At 34.2% G+C, this 19737-nt stretch overlaps 1 protein-coding gene across 1 annotated transcript; it reads right to left on the minus strand.

The window, feature by feature from the left end:
* Positions 1–591: 591 nt before the first annotated feature.
* On the minus strand, positions 592–19737 carry LOC106072121 (protein phosphatase 1E-like). Its single transcript, XM_056006326.1, has 8 exons — positions 19381–19737; positions 16426–16583; positions 14713–14912; positions 13733–13921; positions 7734–7877; positions 7533–7626; positions 7296–7420; positions 592–6887 (listed from the first exon to the last, which is right to left on the minus strand). The coding sequence occupies exons 1-8, from the start codon at positions 19560–19562 to the stop codon at positions 6429–6431; spliced, it is 1551 nt and encodes a 516-aa protein (XP_055862301.1). The 5' UTR covers positions 19563–19737; the 3' UTR covers positions 592–6428.

A 19737-nucleotide genomic window follows, 5' to 3' on the forward strand; every position in this document is an offset into this window, starting at 1 on the left:
TACTTTATTCTTTAATACGTGAACATACAAAATTAATTCTATTCATTTAAAATTTTAATCAAATAATTGTAGGCCTACAAGAAAATGTTTTTATTTGAAAAAATTGATTTAAGTCGATTAGTTATTATGACAGCACAATATTTTTACATTTACGCATTCGCTTTACTTATAACATTATTATTTCGTTTAATTGTTTACAAACCACTCTCAGTGACTCATCGACAGTTATACGCAAACAAAAAAAACAGCGGGCCGTGGGTAATATATGTCTAGTTGAAATATAAAGAAAAAAAATCTATCTTGAAACCGCATGACATCATTGCTCTGGGCAGATAGCCTGGTTTTGAAAATGCTATTAACAAATTTTTATCTCTATAGTGTTGATAAAAAGTTCTGACAACTCAAGATTACACTGCACTGCTAACTTGTACGGTATATCTAAAATTTTTTTTATATAGACATTTTGTCAGAAATGTTCAAGAGCACAAGATTATTGTCTATTATTAGCAGAAAGTGTAGTATTATTTAAAGTGTAGTAGTACAAGAGAAAACATAAGCAGTTGGCAAAATACAAAAAAGTAACAAAAAGAAAAAAATTAACAATTTAATCAATAACATTTTTTATGAGTATTGTTATTTCAAGACATTGGAAACATTCCAAACTATTTTATTGTAAAAAAAAAAATATATATAAGAGATAATATAGAACATATCAATATGAGGTTATCTGGTTTCTTAAATTGCTGGTTCTCGCTAACAAAAACATTTCGCTTGCAGAACAGGGAACAATAACAAAACACCAACACTTCAGTACATTGTACTGTTGACAAAAACATTAAGAACTGTCTGTATAGGTGGAACATAAAAGAGTTAACTGATAGTACTTTAATTACACTATTATACATTTTTACTGAGTTTATGTATCTACTAGACTTAGGTCCTCCATCGCCATTTTGCATATAGGGTGGTAAGCTCTCCCCACATAGATCAGACATAGGGAGACTTCCACAGCCTCTTCTAAACTGGTGCCCACTGATTTTAGGTCTTCTAAGAAGGTGCAATGTCATGTTATTTGTTAACAGCCTTTGCTTTCACTTTCCTATTTTCTGCCCTATGAACCTAACTCAATGGGTCCAATCTATTTTAAATTGTTAAATCAACTTTATATCTTGGCAGCAAAATTATTTATTTTTTTTTGCTTTTTAAGAATACATAGTCCATGACACTGAACCCCTATAAACAACAATATCTTCCATACATTTACAATGCTGACCAACACATCTATTCAAAATTACTTCTATAGCATAGGTATCCTTAATCAACTTCAATGTTCTAAATTACATGAGAACTGATTTTAAAAAAAGTGAAACATTATATAAGAGAATTTCAATGCTGACCTATATATGAATATCAAATAGTATCTTCAAAGGCTGCCATAAGTACACTGAAATGGAATCAATACAACAAGAAAGACTAAAAAACTGAGTGTTGATACACAGTATAACAGATATGGTAGGATAAGATAATTTGATTGATCCATGCAACAACAAAATATTTGTCTACATCCCTTTATTCAAACATAACGTAGGACAATAAATTAACAAAAACAATTGATAGCAATGGTCTAGATCTGTCGCACTGAAAAAGTTGACTTATGCTTAACTCTGGTAGGAAATTCCAAATGGTTCATTCTACCTGTTTAATGAAAAAAAAACAAAATGTACCTATTTTATTCTAATTATTTTTTAGCATTCCTTCAGTTTTACCTAAACCAAAGCTTATACAATCCCAAGAATTTTCATAATAAATATTTGATGAAAATTTTGCAATAAGTGCTTAGCTCACAAAAGGATCAATTAAAGCAGTCTTTGCCTTTAAAGCATAATTTATAATTATATTGCTAACAATGTCACTTATTAATAATAATATAGATGTTGTCTAATCTTGCTACAGGGAAGAAATATTCTGTAGAGAGTGAGGTCATGATAAAGGCTGTTATATTTATAGAGATTAGTCATACCACAGTTTTCTGATGCCTTCAACAGTAATTCATCTTTTATTTTTAAATTCGTTTTGCAAAACAAACATGACAAAATAACACCCTGAGATTGGTGAAGTATTGCTTTGAAAAAAAATATATAAAATGTTTGTAAAATGTTTTGACATGTTTCGGATGTTCCTCCAGAGTTGAAGATAGTTTACTTCCTAGTCCAAACCTCCCGCAGGACGGCGGGGGATGGGAGCGGGCAGGGTTTGAACCCGGGACCATCGATAAATCTGAACGACAGTCCAGCGTGCAAACCGCACGACCAGGCAGCCATCCATATAATTGAATATTAACTCTACATGATTTCTATTGCATTTTTGTATTTAAAACTCTAGCTTTAGTCATTTGTTTCTAAAAACTGCTTTTGATTTTTTTTAATAGTATTTTGGATTTCACTATTAAAAAAAAAAAATGATCAACACATTTTAATTGATGAAGGTAGCTGTAAAGTTTGCTTAGTTTCACAAAATTATCATAGAACACACACAATCAGATAAATATCATTCTAGCATTTGGTGCAACAACATAAGAGACTTTCACACAATACAGCTTCAAATATTATCATAGGATACTATCATTGGATAGATACATTGTAAGTTTTAAGGGAATTATGTCAAATGTTTTTTCTGATCAATATTGAAAACATAGTCATAAACATTTCACACACACACACACACACAAAATGAAAATTAATGTTAAGATTTCAGTAGATTTGAGGCTTTTATGTTAATGTTATTAAAGCCTCCGTTTTCTGTGAAATAAAAATCCAGAGCTGGAGCTTTACCTATATCATGGTAAAAATAAACTTTCCAATTTCAAATCAATTTTCATACATTCAAAATCAAAGACAAATTATTGATTATGAATATCTAATTAAAAAAAAAAAAAAAAAAAAAAAAAAAACAAGAAGAGATTATAAGTGCCAGACTCAATCTGCATGCCACTAAGTAATTTTTTTTTTTACAGGTACAAAGTTTACAGCTATTCCCATGAAAATATTTTTTGGTTAATAGGTGAACAAATATTGCTGACGACTTTATATTGCAATTGAATGGTCTAGGCATAGTTTAATTATATAAAATCTATCATTATGTATTGTGCATTGAATTTACAGGAATGTTTCTATACGCTTACTTAACAGATAATGAGGTACTACCAATCTGGGTATTTTAAAAAATGATAATTTTAAACATTTATCAAATGCCAAAACTTGGTTGTTTTTTTTTTAAATTTAGAATAAACAATTGTTAAAATAAATATATTTTTTTTTACATAATTCAGAAACATATTTGTTGCTTTGTTAGTCTGAAACATGTAGGTCTGTGAATTCTGAATGAAGCTCTTCCCCTAGGGTACTGGCTAAAGTCTCAAACACTTGTAGGTCTGTGAATTCTGAATGAAGCTCTTCCCCTAGGGTACTGGCTAAAGTCTCAAACACATGTAGGTCTGTGAATTCTGAATGGGCCAAGGAAGCTCTTCCCCTAGGGTACTGGCTAAAGTCTCAAACACATGTAGGTCTGTGAATTCTGAATGAAGCTCTTCCCCTAGGGTACTGGCTAAAGTCTCAAACACATGTAGGTCTGTGAATTCTGAATGGGCCAAGGAAGCTCTTCCCCTAGGGTACTGGCTAAAGTTTGAAACACATGTAGGTCTGTGAATTCTGAATGAAACTCTTCCCCTAGGGTACTGGCTAATCTAGATTGTTTCAGCTCCACTACTATAAATAGACTACAACTAAATAGATTTATACAATTCTTCCTTTAGTAAGTTTATCTTCCCCATCATAGTACAGGCCAGGACTTTAATATTACTGCATTAAAACATTAATGCTAGAATGATTTAATACAATTATTTTGATTCATTTCAACGTGTTGTCTAAACAAAACTTCATATAATGTTAAACACATCTTAATCTAATCTTTTCAATTGACAACTGAACACATGTGGTGTTGCATACTCAACATATATTCTAAATAATGATCAGAAAAACATTTGACTGGAAAAAAAAAAACAAAAACAAAAAAAACTTCATAGCAATATAAACAGTAAAAAATTGGACCTAAATAGAGAGGCCCTAAATACATTAAGTTTATACATTTTTTTTTTTACATATCACCAGTGGCTCCCAAAATGTTTATTTAAGGGGATGATAAAAAAAAAATAAAACAATAAGTGTGTGTGCTCAATACTTAGATTGTCAAAACTCATTCTTATTATTTATTTTCTATATTCACTTAATTAGTATATTTGGTTATATTTAAACTGTAATGGTTCTATGTTGTCAGCAGGCAAAAGAACAATTTGAGAATTGAACTTAAGCGTTTAGGTAGTTTTAATCTGAGAACAGTTATACAAAGTAAACATCGTTTTAAAAAAGCTAGCAAGTAAATGTTTATTTCTTAGCTTTGTAAAATGGCACTTGTTCTTGTGCAGTTTTCTTTACTTGTTTGGATCTGAAAAAACTCAAATAACAAAATCACCTTCACTAATAAGGTTATCCTACTAATTACAGATGTTATTTCAAAAGAGAATACAAAACATAAGTGCAAGCACTATTTTTGAATTTCTAAAAACATACTTGTAGGTATATTTATATATTGTATGCAACAACATATAAACAATTTCAAGGAGTCAAAATGCTGTTCAAAATTCCCATGGTCTTTTCTAAAAGTCTACCGGCTTTATTGGCAATCCATCATCAAGCTCTAAATAGACTTAAGAGGATTCTCCAAAAATATATGCTTTTACTTTTGAAATAAAAAATTATGGTTTATTTTACACACAGTCTTATTTATTTTTACATTCCCTACAAATGTAGATTCAATTACATTTAAACATCATTGTGCTAATAGTAACAATAGTTTCTAGTGGTCACACAAAATTATGCCCTTTCGTTTTTGAAATCAAGTATGCATCTGGTATATACATATACAAAAAAAATATTTTCAAAGCAATATGAATAAGGCAGTTCATCAGCAACTTCAAAGAGAAATGGACACTGATTAGTCTCCTCCTAAATATGTTAATGATTATAACAGTTTTAGATTTGTGAAATCAAGGAGAATTGGGTAAATATGATCTAGATTTGCCATGGTGGGTGTAATGTGATGTGAGAGTAGGATCACTCATGGGGGCTGCCCAAAGTTTAATGTGTAACACAAACTTCCCTTAGTCTTCTTGTTCACTGTTGACATATGTTTCATTCAGTTTTTAATTTGATTACATGCACGCAAAGAACTTCTTTGATTCAATTTTTTTTGGGTTGAAATTTTGATTGTTTTGTGTGTGTGTGTGTGTGTCACATTTTATTGCTTCAGTAGTAGATGTAAGTAGAAAAGAGACCAGGGGAAATCTAATGTATATGGCATGTCAAGAAACATACAAGTTTAGAGCATCCTCAAGGCCACAAGAGCTTTTGAAAGTCTAGAAACAAAAACATGATCCCCAATACAGATATTTCATGTTTATTAGTGTAAATATAAGCAAAAAAAGTGTACGTGGAAATGAAACGAGTACAGTGCATAGAAGCTAAATGTGAGTTTAATCTACTACTGTGCTCTCCAAACAATGAAGTCAAGCTCACGTGCTCCTATTAACTTGAAGAAAGCTTTGTCCTAGCAATCAGCTTTAGCTTTAATGAATATCATCCTATGTAGGAATAAAAGGTTTAAAAAAACAAGAAAACTCAACTCACCATCTCCACACTTACAGGGGAAGAAAAACAGCACCAAAGTTGAATGGCAGAAAATTTTAATCAAAGAAGACACATCATGCAGTCTTGATTAGAAAAGCCAGGGAACAGTTCTTTATTTACAGAGAAATGGTCCGCTTCTATTTTAAAAGCCTACAGGAAGTGCCTCTGTTTTGTTGATAGCACTATTACAGAATGAGTTGTTGGAGAAAAATACTCCTGAACTTTCTACCAAGATGTGAGTGAGACTTTGTGGAATCAGCTTCATGGCAGACACTAGTCTCAGGCCATGATGAATGAACAAATAGAAGACAAAGATTTGAAAATTCTATTTTTCTTTACTACAATACAAAATCCAATAAGGGTGTCTTAGCTAAAGCTTCACCAAAAAATCAATGATAAATTACAATGAGTAGACTGCTTGGTATAATAGGTAAAATAATTTAGACAAAAAAATCTGCCATTAAGTACCAAGCCGTTATTAACCTTTTTTTCCCCACTTCAGACTTTTAATTGACATTCTAAAAAGTCAAATCTGAACAAATACTGTGTTATTAAAAACAAATTTGGGAATCACTGGAATACATTTCAAAGTTATTTTGAATACAAAAATAAAATACAAAATTGACTGTATATGAAGCACCAATAGATATATGAAAGAGTTACTCATTGAGGTTGGAAGCAATGACTTCATGACTTCAACTTGACTTTATGGCAACTGGTTACTCTTCCTAACTTTATGTGACTTTGTGATGCCAGAACTTGCGATGAATGATTGGACAGCCCTAAAGAAGATTCCAGGGATATAGAAGACGCAGAAGAGCCTTTTGTCTGCATGTTTGATTTGTCATTGGCTGCTGAAGATGAATTACAAGCTGATGAGGGCAATGTGCCTCTCATTTCAGGAGCTGATGTGGGCAGTGTGTCAATCCTTTCAGGAGCTGATGTGGGCAATGTGTCTCTAAGCTCATTAAGCCCCAGAGGTAAATGTGTGTTATTTGGATCAGCCAGCGCTGTCTTAAAAAACACCACTATAACAGAAATGTTATCTGATGAGCCTTTGTCTTTTGCTGCATTTACTAAGATGTTGGCCACTCCAACAATGTCATCAGATGAAGACTGCACATGATCATAGACCAAATGTGTGACCTGGAGATAGAAGCCAATGAAATAAAAGCATTGCATCACATCATCAAAATAGCCAGAGCTCAGAGTGTTAATACTTCTAGTACAAAAATTGTATCTACTTTAGTTTTGCCATAACGTATATTCCAGTTCAAATGTTTCATCTCAATGAGTATTTAATACAATGTGATTTATCTGATTAACGAGCCATTCCATCTAATGGCCGCCATAAAACTAAATTCTGTTGAATTAATATTATACTTATAGATCAAACTACATACAGACACATCTATATATCTTAAATAAAAGATTATGAAAAACAATTTTATACGGAAAAAAAAGCAGGTGTAGTTTTTAAATATTATCCTAAACATAGGTAAGATGATGAATTCTCTCTACGCTAAATAACATAAAACTTGCTTAATGACTAACCTGCGAGGGATCTAATACATCCCACAATCCATCACAAGCAATGACAATATACTCATCTTGTGTAGTCAGTTGAAAACTGGCGACATCTGCATCACTTGAGATAAAAGGTTTATGTGTTATATCGCCTAAGAAATATAGAAACACATGCCTAGTTAAATATATTTTATAAAAACATACTAAATTATTATACTGCATAGGTAAATGTAAGTAATGTGATTACCACAGAAGTATACATACCAATTGCCCTAGAGACTGCTATATTTCCATTGACTCTCCACGTACCAATAAACAAAACACAGCCCCCCAGAGCTTCAATTCTTCTTTTTTCATCCTACAAAAAGTATATTAAATAGATTAATAATAAAACTATGCAGAATAGTATTTGATATAATAATTAAGATTGGATGAGTGTTACAGGTACAGATGTGTAAACTATACCTCTCTTTCAGGTTTATGGGGCTCCATAATCTTCACTGGTTTCCCACTTTGAACAATAATAGCCTGTGAATCTCCCAACCATCCTAGATGGACATCTGACCCTCGTATCAATACAGATATACCCGTTGTTCCACTGCGTAGATCCTGTTTGAAGGCAAAAGCAATATCTAAAGTTACAAATATTTCTTTGAAAAAAAAATAATTTCTGAAAAATGTGTTATTATTAATCAATGTACAAATATTGTCATCATTAGTGAGTCCATCACACATCAAACGAAAGTTAACAATGACCCTGAAGCGCTAGACACTTTATAGACTCATGCATCCCTTAAGACTCCTTTATGGCTAGGACAGTGGATAAAGAAAACATTTCAGGGACACCCTCAAAGCATCTCTGAAAGCCTTCTACATTGATCACGCCACCTGGAGATGAAAGCACATGACAGAGCATCATGACAATGCACTGTAAAAACTGACACAAAAATTGCAGAAGACAAGGAAACAGTGATGGCAAAAATCAAGACAAATGAATAACTTGCCCATTGAACATTCTAGGGAGCTAACTTAGGTTTCACCATTCACATGAGGGGGGACAAAACCTCAATGCAAAGACATCAGCACATTGGATGACAAAGTGGTCATCATCATTTCAGGATAGCCAAACTCTATATACATTAGGGATTGGAAGAAATACCATCAAAAAGACAAATAAGGAAAGAAGGATAGAAAGACTTACAGAAAGAGAAAATTGAAAGACTGAATAGCACTTGTTCAATGAAAAGCACTAGTTCAACAAGAAGCACTTGTTCAATGAGAAGCACTAGTTCAACAAGAAGCACTAGTTCAACAAGAAGCACTTGTTCAACAAGAAGCACTTGTTCAACAAGAAGCACTTGTTCAATGAGAAGCACTTGTTCAACAAGAAGCACTTGTTCAACAAGAAGCACTAGTTCAACAAGAAGCACTAGTTCAACAAGAAGCACTAGTTCAACAAGAAGCACTAGTTCAACAAGAAGCACTTGTTCAATGAGAAGCACTTGTTCAACGAAAAGCACTAGTTCAACAAGAAGCACTTGTTCAATGAGAAGCACTAGTTCAACAAGAAGCACTTGTTCAATGAGAAGCACTTGTTCAATGAAAAGCACTTGTTCAATGAGAAGCACTAGTTCAACAAGAAGCACTAGTTCAACAAGAAGCACTAGTTCAACAAGAAGCACTAGTTCAACAAGAAGCACTTGTTCAACAAGAAGCACTAGTTCAATGAGAAGCACTTGTTCAACAAGAAGCATTAGTTCAACAAAAAGCACTTGTTCAATGAGAAGCACTAGTTCAACAAGAAGCACTTGTTCAACAAGAAGCACTAGTTCAACAAGAAGCACTTGTTCAATGAGAAGCACTTGTTCAACGAAAAGCACTATTTCAACAAGAAGCACTTGTTCAATGAGAAGCACTTGTTCAATGAAAAGCACTTCTTCAATGAGAAGCACTTGTTCAACGAAAAGCACTATTTCAACAAGAAGCACTTGTTCAATGAGAAGCACTTGTTCAATGAAAAGCACTAGTTCAACAAGAAGCACTTGTTCAATGAGAAGCACTAGTTCAACAAGAAGCACTTGTTCAACAAGAAGCACTTGTTCAATGAGAAGCACTAGTTCAACAAGAAGCACTTGTTCAACAAGAAGCACTAGTTCAACAAGAAGCACTTGTTCAATGAGAAGCACTTGTTCAACGAAAAGCACTATTTCAACAAGAAGCACTTGTTCAACAAGAAGCACTAGTTCAACAAGAAGCACTTGTTCAATGAGAAGCACTTGTTCAACGAAAAGCACTATTTCAACAAGAAGCACTTGTTCAATGAGAAGCACTTGTTCAATGAAAAGCACTAGTTCAACAAGAAGCACTTGTTCAATGAGAAGCACTAGTTCAACAAGAAGCACTTGTTCAACAAGAAGCACTTGTTCAATGAGAATCACTAGTTCAACAAGAAGCACTTGTTCAACAAGAAGCACTTGTTCAATGAAAAGCACTTGTTCAATGAAAAGCACTTGTTCAACGAAAAGCACAATAAAGAGCAATATTTAAGACGCAATAGGTTCACTTTCTTCTATAAAATTGTTCCAAATCTCCTTGATACATTATTTTCTAAAAAGTAATTTATATTAATTAACTTCTACACAGATGGCATTAATCATGGAACCCTATTAATTACAAATATATTGTCTGCACTGTTTATTTTTAAGGTTCAAGTTATTCAATTCACAATTACAATTAATTTTGAACAAAATGAAGAGAAAACAAAAAACAAATTGGAAACATAAAAAAAAAAGATATGGTTTGTAATCATCATCATCATCATCAAACTCCATTAGAGTGAGGGCTTGAGAGGCTCAAATCCTCTCTTGCAAAAGCCCTGGACAGAAACCCTGCTGTCTTGCGTAGTGCATAAATGTTGCCATACAGGTCGAGAATTTTGGGTTTCCCAGACCTGTCGAGACGGAGATCAGCAAGTCTGGGGCAGTCAAACAGAATATGAGGCACGGTTTCCTCTTCTTCCCCGCAGCAGGGGCACTGTGAATCAAAATTTGGCCATAGCCGCGAGAAATATGAGCCAACAGGACAGTGGCCTGTCCTGCACTGTGCTATAATAGCATGCTCAGGCCTGGACAGCCTCCACCACGGGGAAGTGCGGTCAGGGCACCTCATGCGCTCCCAGACTCCACAGGCTTTTTGGGACTTGTCCCAGCACTCAAACCACTTTTCCATTTCTGTTTTTTGTATTATAGCCAGGGCTTGATGAAAGCTTACAGCCTGATCAGTGGGTGGAATTTGCCCTCCCTGGTGGGCCAAAGAGTCTGCAATTGTGTTGCCAGTCACACCTATGTAACTCGGTACCCACTGCATTATTACAGGGGTGCCATAGCGTTGTTTGATGTTATGTGAAGCCATGATGACAGTCCGGGGCTTTGCAAAGCCTGTAGTACAGATTTTGAGTCAGTGACCACAACAATCTGTGTTGCCCTCAAATGTCCCTCGCCGAGTTGAGAGTCAATGACCTTTAAGGCTTCACAGACTGCCATGGTCTCCGCATCAAAACCGCAAACACTACCACATGGTCCAAAGATTTTGACTGTGTAAGAGCCAAGAAAGTCGATGGTTTGTAATAAATGTTTAAAGTTTATATCAAAGTTTTACACATATTTTAATTTGCCTAAATTCTATTTGCATCAATGATAAATTTTCAGATTTGGTTTTCAGGTAGTATTAGTTAAACCCTTAAGTGCTTAAACATGAAAATTTAGGTTTGGCAAAGGTCCTTCTTAAACTTGAATAGCATCTTATTTCCGGATAATAAAAATATCATTTTTTGAGTAGCACATGTGAAGAAAGTAAAACCATCATTATAAAGTCAGTGATGTATCTCCTCTAACAAGAACTTTCTTGTCCTACCCATATAAAAAGAAGGCAAAGAATTTGTTGGATATAATTTAAAGAACTTAAAATGTTGAAAAATCAACAATAGTTGTCATGAAGAAGGAAATATTTTGAGGTATAACTGAACAACTAACCCATGACCTTCTGAGTAACATTTACTAGGGTCAAACTATGTCAAAAAGTGGTGGATCTATACTATATAAATATCAATATTTTAGGTTTATTTTAAGAGTATTTTACTCGCCAAACTGTGGGTGGTGTGCACTTTTATTTCCTTTATTCATATGTCAACTGTGATTTTAGCAACTGGATATTTTCTGTAAGTTGAGACAGTACACACTGTGTAATTCTGCACATATTCTTTTGTTGTTTACAAATTGTGGATGTACTCTGAATCAGTGGCGTAGCTAGGGTATATGATGCCCAGTGCGGTAGTTCATTGTGATGCCCCTCAACTTCAAAAAAATATAATTCTTCTTCTTCTTCTTCGTTCTCATTGTTATGTTGGAGTGTTCATATGACTAGACCAATACATGAGATGAACTGCGCAGTGGTTTCCAAATCAGGGAGCTCTCCATATAGTTTTCTTTCTATTGGGGTGATTTGGGGCCAATGTCTTATACGGGCCTCTTGGTAGAGAGAGCAGTTTTGGAGGACGTGGTCGGCATATTCTGGTGATACTCCACATGGGCAGATTTCACTGGTTCCAATTTTGAGCTTCCGGAACATGTGTTGTCGCATTCTGTTGTGTCCGTAATTGCTTAATACAGTTAATACAGGGGCCAAAAACTCAAGATAGATGAAAAAATGAAGACTGCATAGCAACTAACAATCCGTCTGCTTCAGACCTAGTAGAAGAGTTTCTGTCTGCTTCAGACCTAGTAGAAGAGTTTCCATCTGTTCTAGTCAATGTCTCTATGAGTTTCTATAATTTTTGAAAATGAATCCATAACTATCTTAACGACTTCTCTGGCGCTCCAGTGCGTTCTAACCAAGCGCTTAAGGCTAGTTCCGGTTATTTTGTTGAGGACGTTCTAGCAGTGTGCTGAAGTCAATAAAAGGAGTGTAAACGGTCCAGTGTACCGAAAAAATGTTACTGAATAGATTTTAACTTCAGTCCGAATTCCAACCAAATGGTTCGAGCAGATAATGAATTCAGATGGTGTCAATGAAAGACTACAGAATTAGTTCCCGGTACCCCGTCAGTATCCATGATAACGTAACCTCAACATTTGGAAAAAATGATCTAGTTTTGTGATGTCAGGTGAACTGTAAAAAAAAAATCTAAAAATATTTGGCTCACTACCACCCAATATTACAATAGGTGTGTTTTGTATTAGTGAAGAAGTACGCATTTGGTCTGGAACTAAGCTTAGTTCGAATCACATTTTCTCCCAGGAATGGGTCATTCTTGGATAATAATTTCACAAACCCCAAGAAATGACCTAGATTTTGTCTTGGTCATTCTTTTTCTCCTTGTTCACGATGCCCATTAAGTGCCAGATTCTGTTATTTTAGAGTCTTAGGCATTTATTTATAAGCTCTAGATCTAGATGAAACCAGCGTACTGAACAATGGAGTTAAAAATTGTGCCCCAGAAGAAAGTGTGCATGTAAAAGTGCGTTGCCCTCAGAGATTTAATCAAATCTAGTAAACTTAATTCAACCTGGATATCAGCTTACGTTTAATTTAAGAAAGAATATAGGACATTAACAAAAATAGCAGAGTAAATTAATTTCTAGTAAACATTTCAAATTCAGTAGTTTTTCTTTGTTCATATATGTACAATGCGTTGACTTGATTAAGAAAATTAATCCTTAGTTTGATGCACCTCACCACTTGATGCTTCGTGTGGCCCGCACCACTTGCACATGGCTAGCTACGACAGTGCTCTGAATGCTGTGCATATGTCACCTATTGTTTGGTGGCTTTCTTTCCCTCTTTATAGCTTCATCATGTATTTAAATGTTTGGAGTACTTTGAGCTCTGGGTTGCTATTATGTTCCCAGTTTTCAGACAAGTTTAATACTGTACCTGTTTAGATCATTGTTTAATTTCTCTTTTTGATTTGTGTTATCTTTTGTGAAGTTGCTTATCTTTGTTTATTTTAATGACCAAACCTGGAAGCCAGCTTTAGAATTAGCTTTGGGTTATTGACAGCTTAGAGTTGAGCCTGTGCGAAGGTGTTGTTAGCATAGCTGAATTGTTTGGCAGGCTGACAGCATAGTATTGAATTAATATTATTTTTTTAGGCATTGAAATAGTTGCTATTTAGCACTTGATGCCGATAGGCTGCATTGGTTGTTAGCATGGTATTAATAATTGAACAATGTCATTTATTGACTCACTCTACTCGTAAATAATCCTGTATTAAATAGTTTACCACAGACTTTAGTACAAACCCAACACAGACAATAGCTGCATACAAACACTAGAAAAATGTTTTAGTTTGTATACAAACAAAATCAAAAATGTTTAATTTCTGCAAATAAAAAATGGTTTAGCAAATGTAAATTTTATGCAGAATTTTTCTTAATTTGAATGGTGTAAAGAAATAATAGACCTACTTCTCTTTTAGCCTTCTGTACAAATGAATAGTCTGTGGTCTTGTAGGCTTGTTTCATGGCTAGGCCTGGGTCACAAGCAAAGTTATGGTCTGTTACTAAGTGGCCATGAAGATGGGTTGCAGCATATGTGGCAGCCTCTGAACCACCATGACCATCAAATATAGCAAAGTATGACTGAGGGGGGCAGTTCTGAAATTCAGTAGAATAAAGACATTAACATCTGTCCATTATTAATAAAAATTACATTTACAAATAGCCAGCATTAATTAATTAGACAGATTGGTCCAGTAATATGGTACTTAAAATAAATGTTGACAAGTCTTCAGCACTATTTTATTATCTTAATTATTAGAAATATGAACAAAGTACTAGCAAACCTAACAGAAATATATATTTATATTGAATTCTAGTATCCCTATATGCATTTTACACTGAATTGAAAAATAGTTGATAAAGTTTATTACCCACCCTCCATTTTTTTTTATTTACAATGAAATGGTCAGAATTATAATGATTCCCCACACTTTTAGCCTGAGAATTCTAGTATGTTGCAACATTTGATAGGCTTCTTTTTTTTTTTCTTATATTTTGGGAGAAAAAAAAAAGGAAACATCGAATTGTTTCTATAAAATGTTTATAATGGTCAGTTATGCATCAACTCTGTGTTTACAAATAATGAAAAAAGTATTAGTTTAGTTTTTGTTTGTTATTTTTAGATTCTGTTGCTTTTTTTTTTTTAATGGGAAATACCAAAAACTCAGTACAAAGTAAATAGAAGACTCACACTTTTTCATGGTCAGATTGCCAAATTATCAACAAAAAAAAACAGTCAAAAATAGCACCTGAACATGTCTACAAAATTCATGTCAATCCTTTTGGTGGTTTAAGCATTTTGTGATAGATGAGTGAATGAATCAGAAGTGGTATTTCATGTCTACGTCAGTCTAAACATCAATCTAAAAATCTATTTGTGGACTCACATTTAAACCATAAAGGGTGTTTAGATCAGTGATGAGAACATGCTTATCTTCCATTTTACGTCTTGTGTTTTTAATAGCATATGAGCTGACCAGAAAATCGGACAAGTTGCCGGTGTAGGTTGGTGGAGAATGTTTCCATGACAAGAGAGTTTCCTTTACTTCAGACAGGACTTTACCCAACAATTTTGCAGCGTCTAGTTCTAAAGGTAAAAAAAAGAATTAAGTGTTTAAGAATGATACGAAAAAACTGCAAGCAAATAAGCTAAACCAACATCTGAGAAGTGTAATTCATCTAATAAATGAGAAATGGACGAGCTCCCATCCAAATCACAAGAAAAATGACGCTTACTACAAGCTATCCCGACAAGACCAACGTCTAATCTTTCGACTCAGGACCGGACACAACAGAATGCGACAACACATGTACCGGAAGCTCAAAATTGGAACCAGTGAAATCTGCCCATGTGGAGTATCACCAGAAAATGCCGACCACGTCCTCCAAAATTGCTCTCTCTACCAAGAGGCCCGTATGAGACATTGGCCCCAAATCACCCCAAATAGAAAGAAAACTATATGGAGAGCTCCCTGATTTGGAAACCACTGCGCAGTTCATCTCATGTATTGGTCTAGTCATATGAACACTCCAACATAACAATGAGAACCATGAAGAAGAAGAAGAAAATCTAATAAATTAAAGTACAATAAGTACACTAAAGTAATCCATCTACTGAGCGGTAAAGCGCTTGGCTTCCAAACCGGGGTCCAGGGTTCAAATCCTGGGATTTTTAATTTCAGAATATTCGAGCACCTCTGACTCCACCCAGCTCTAATAGGTACCTGACATTAGTTGGGGAAAAGTAAAGGTGGTTGGTCATTGTGCTGGTCACCTGACACCCTCATTGACCACAAGACACAGAAACAGATGACCTTTACATCATCTGCCCTATAGACCACACAAGATCTGAAAGTGAAAATTTACTTTTTTTTACAAGTAGAACACTAAAGTAATTCATCCAATAAATTAAAGTACAAGAAGTACACTAAAATAATTCATCCAATAAATTAAAGTACAAGAAGTACACTGAAGTAATTCATCCAATAAATTAAAGTACAAGAAGTACACTGAAGTAATTCATCCAATAAATTAAAGTATAAGAAGTACACTGAAGTAATTCATCCAATAAATTAAAGTACAAGAAGTACACTGAAGTAATTCATCCAATAAATTAAAGTACACTGAAGTAATTCATCCAATAAATTAAAGTACAAGAAGTACACTGAAGTAATTCATCCAATAAATTAAAGTACAAGAAGTACACTGAAGTAATTCATCCAATAAATTAAAGTACAAGAAGTACACTAAATCTACAAGATTAGAAAACATGAAGTAGTAGCAGAAACAGAAGAGTGGGATTCAACAAGGCTAAGAACAAGTTAATACAGTAAATAAACTAATGGATGTCTGCCTGGTCGTGCGGTTTGCACGCTGGACTGTCGTTCGGACTTATTGATGGTCCCGGGTTCAAACCCTGCACGCTCCCATCCCCCGTCGTCCTGCGGGAGGTTTGGACTAGGAAGTAATTATCTTCAACTCTGAAGGAACATCCGAAATAAGTAAAACAAACAAACAAACATGTTCAAAAAACAAGTAGAGTAAAAATAATCATGCTTAAAGAAAGAAGAAGCTATAAAGTAAAATTAAAATAAGCGTACGTGGTTGTACATTTTTATCTTCATCAGTTCCACCATCGGTATTGTAGTTTGTTTGTTGAGCTTCCATCTCCACATAGTAATCAGATAATTTGACTTTGTCTTGAAATCTTGTAAAAACAGCTCTCATAAGTTGAGACAACAGAGATCTGGGACAGTTGCTAAAATGATCACAATATTAAGTGACAAGATAGTCTAAATGAGTTCTAGTAAAATAGTCAAAAGTAATATATATTAAATAAGTCCATTATAACATTGAGTTCTAGTGAAATAGTCAGAAGTAATATATAAGTCCATTATAACATTCAGTTGACAAAATCTTGAGATTTTATAAATAGCTAAATTAGAAATGCCTCTAAGCATTTTTTGTTGTAGCTTTTTCATGTTTGTATAAAGTAGTACTTTTTGTATTGGAGCATCTTCTCTTTCAAAAGACAACACAGAGCACATTTTTCTATTTAGCATGATACAGGTTATGGTAAAACAACTGGATTTTAATTAATACATACGTTTAATTAATACAGGCATGCATATTAACCAATGATCTAAATTCTGCTAAGTCACTGGTTTTCCTGGCTTGCTCAGGCAAACCATTCCATGCTCTAATAGCACTAAGGAAGAAGGAGCATTTGTACAAATTTGTCCTAGCATATGGAACGAGGAATGTGCCTCTGTCATTGTGTCTTTCTGGGTATTTTATTAGATTTTGTTTTTGTATATGCAGATATGGTTCAGTGTTTTATAGATAATTGCTACTTTACTTGAGTCTTCTATCTTGAATTTAGTGATTTTACTAAAGGTGTTACCCTAGTCAAATGTGAATATTCGTTTGTTATGAACCTCACTGCTCTATTCTAAGTCGGTTCCAGTTACGTAATGTTTTCTTGAGTTGAGACAATCTAAGTCTTGAATTGTAAAATAACACCACCAAAAGTAAAACAAACAGATCAAATTAATGCAACTAAATATCGTCCTTATAGCATTTTATTCTAACCATGTAATGTGTAGATTTACGAGATTGTCCAGATGGCAGCGTGGTCATGTGATATGCACTCTGGATTGTTGTCTCGAATGGTGCTGGGTTGGAACCCTACTTGTTGCTATTCTGATGGATGTTAGCCTATGGCTTTTTGGGCTAGGATGTAGATCTAGATCTAGATTCTAGAATCTAGCTGTACAATGAATTGAATGATTGAAGTATAGTATAGTACATACTACTAGATCTAGTTTCTACTATATTCTATACTAAGTATAGCAGTATAGTCTATAGATAGATCATATTTATAGAGTCTAGATAATTAGATTCTACAATCATACATGTCACTCATATTGATCATCATCATGCAACGCTGTAAATAAATAATAATGGCTTATATATAGCGCTAATTTCATACTTATGCCATGGCGGAAAACAGATTTGTACCCAAAAATGCAATTTTGAAGAATATTCCTCCCCAAAAAAATATCACAGATTTCTATATATAATAAACACATTTTTTAGGTCCCTTAAACATGTTTTAGATATTTTTGGGTTTTTAAAGTACTAGGTTTTTTCTTTTTTTTTTAGCAAAAACATGTTTTTTTAAGTGCCTGCCCAGATGTATGTCACAAAAAATCAAGGTAATTTGAATCCGATTTTTTTTTTTCATTTCAGCGTAAGAGTATCTAAGATGTGTGCATCTAATTATTCTATCTATGGTCCAATCTTATATGGGGACTCAGTAAACACAACTGAGCTTGAGTCAGGTGTCGAACCTCAAGCCACTGCCTCTTTCATAATCATAGGTAGCCAAGACAGGCCAAGTTCAAGCGTACTAGTAGCTAGGCCTCTCAACCACGCTGTTAATAATGATAATAATCCATTACTTACTAAATCTAAGTAATAATCTAAGACTAGACTAGATTCTAGATCCAGACCTGCCTACCGTTACGCAAAATCTCCCAAAAATGACCGCCAGTACGCAAATACGCATTTAACCCGTCGCGTTGCGCATTTCGTATGCTTTTTTTTTCTCCTCTCTAGACTAGCTTACAAGCGGTCACAGAGGTCACGCTAAGCCCACCTGTGGGGAGAGGGGCGAAACAGAAAAGGTGGGGTGAACACAATGTGCCCAGATCTATACGTTGATTGGTACTTAATAGCAATTTGATGTCTAGAAATGAAGAACACGTGAGTGAGGGAGTGGCGGGCTGGTACCGTCAGTTAGCTGATACACCAACGTGACTTTTTTTTTTGTAAGTTCATGAGTAGAAATTAATTATGTTGGTGCATTCCTGATTCTCGTATTCATTTATATAGAAAAAAAATCGAAGAGCTATCGATTCAAAACACATTGAGTGACATTGTAGATATCTAGTCTAGATCTGGATTCTAGATCTAGAAAACTTGTTATACAGGAATAGATCTAGCTAGCGTCTAGCTAGTCATCTAGATCTAGTATGATTTAGAATTTAGATTGACTAGATCTAGATTCTAGATCGATAACATCTACTACCATCTAGTCTAGATCTAGACTAGATCTAGATTCTTAGTCTTAGTATAGAATAGATCAAATATGAAGGTAGGCCTACGAAAGTTTGGATCTAGCGGATCCACGGCATCGGTAACACTTTTGAGCCCAGATCTAGAGTAGATTATATTCATTATATAGACATAGATCCAGATCTAGTCTAGATATCATCTCTATTGATCTAGATTTAGATTATAGATCTAATCATGACATCTAATATTATATATATATAAGTGTTACGCAAGTGTTACACATTTGGACTTTTTTTTGGTAGGCAGGTCTGTAGATCTATCTAGATTTTTTCTGAAATGTTTGAATCTTCAATAGCACTTCACAAGTCACAATGACCAAAACTGGCAAAATGATTTGAAAATGGCCAAAAGTGGCAAAAGTAAAACACTTCAACTTCAATTTCTAACAAAATTTAAATTTAAACAGATCAACTTACTGCATTGCTAAATATCGTCGTATCCATTCTAAACATTCTCCTTCAAGTTCACTGAGTACAAGGTAAGGGGAATATAACACAATAGGGCCATCATCGTTCTCTTCGGAAGAGTGGTCACAAAAAAAATTAATAAACTGAGAATATTCCGTTTCAGCTTTAGATCTAGTTCTACCATTTTCCATGGTAAATTTTGAGCTTCACTAGACTAGACCTACATTAGCACTGACAAATCTAGCAATAAGTTTGAATAAGCTTCTCTGTATCTTGTTAAATGCTGTACAACCAGACTCAAATCATGAGTCTAATGTAATCTAAATAGACATTTGATTTCCTGTACACTAAGTTGACTAAGAAGTC

Source organism: Biomphalaria glabrata, chromosome 12 (genome assembly GCF_947242115.1).
Source record: "Biomphalaria glabrata chromosome 12, xgBioGlab47.1, whole genome shotgun sequence".
NCBI classification, from domain to species: Eukaryota; Metazoa; Mollusca; class Gastropoda; family Planorbidae; genus Biomphalaria; species Biomphalaria glabrata.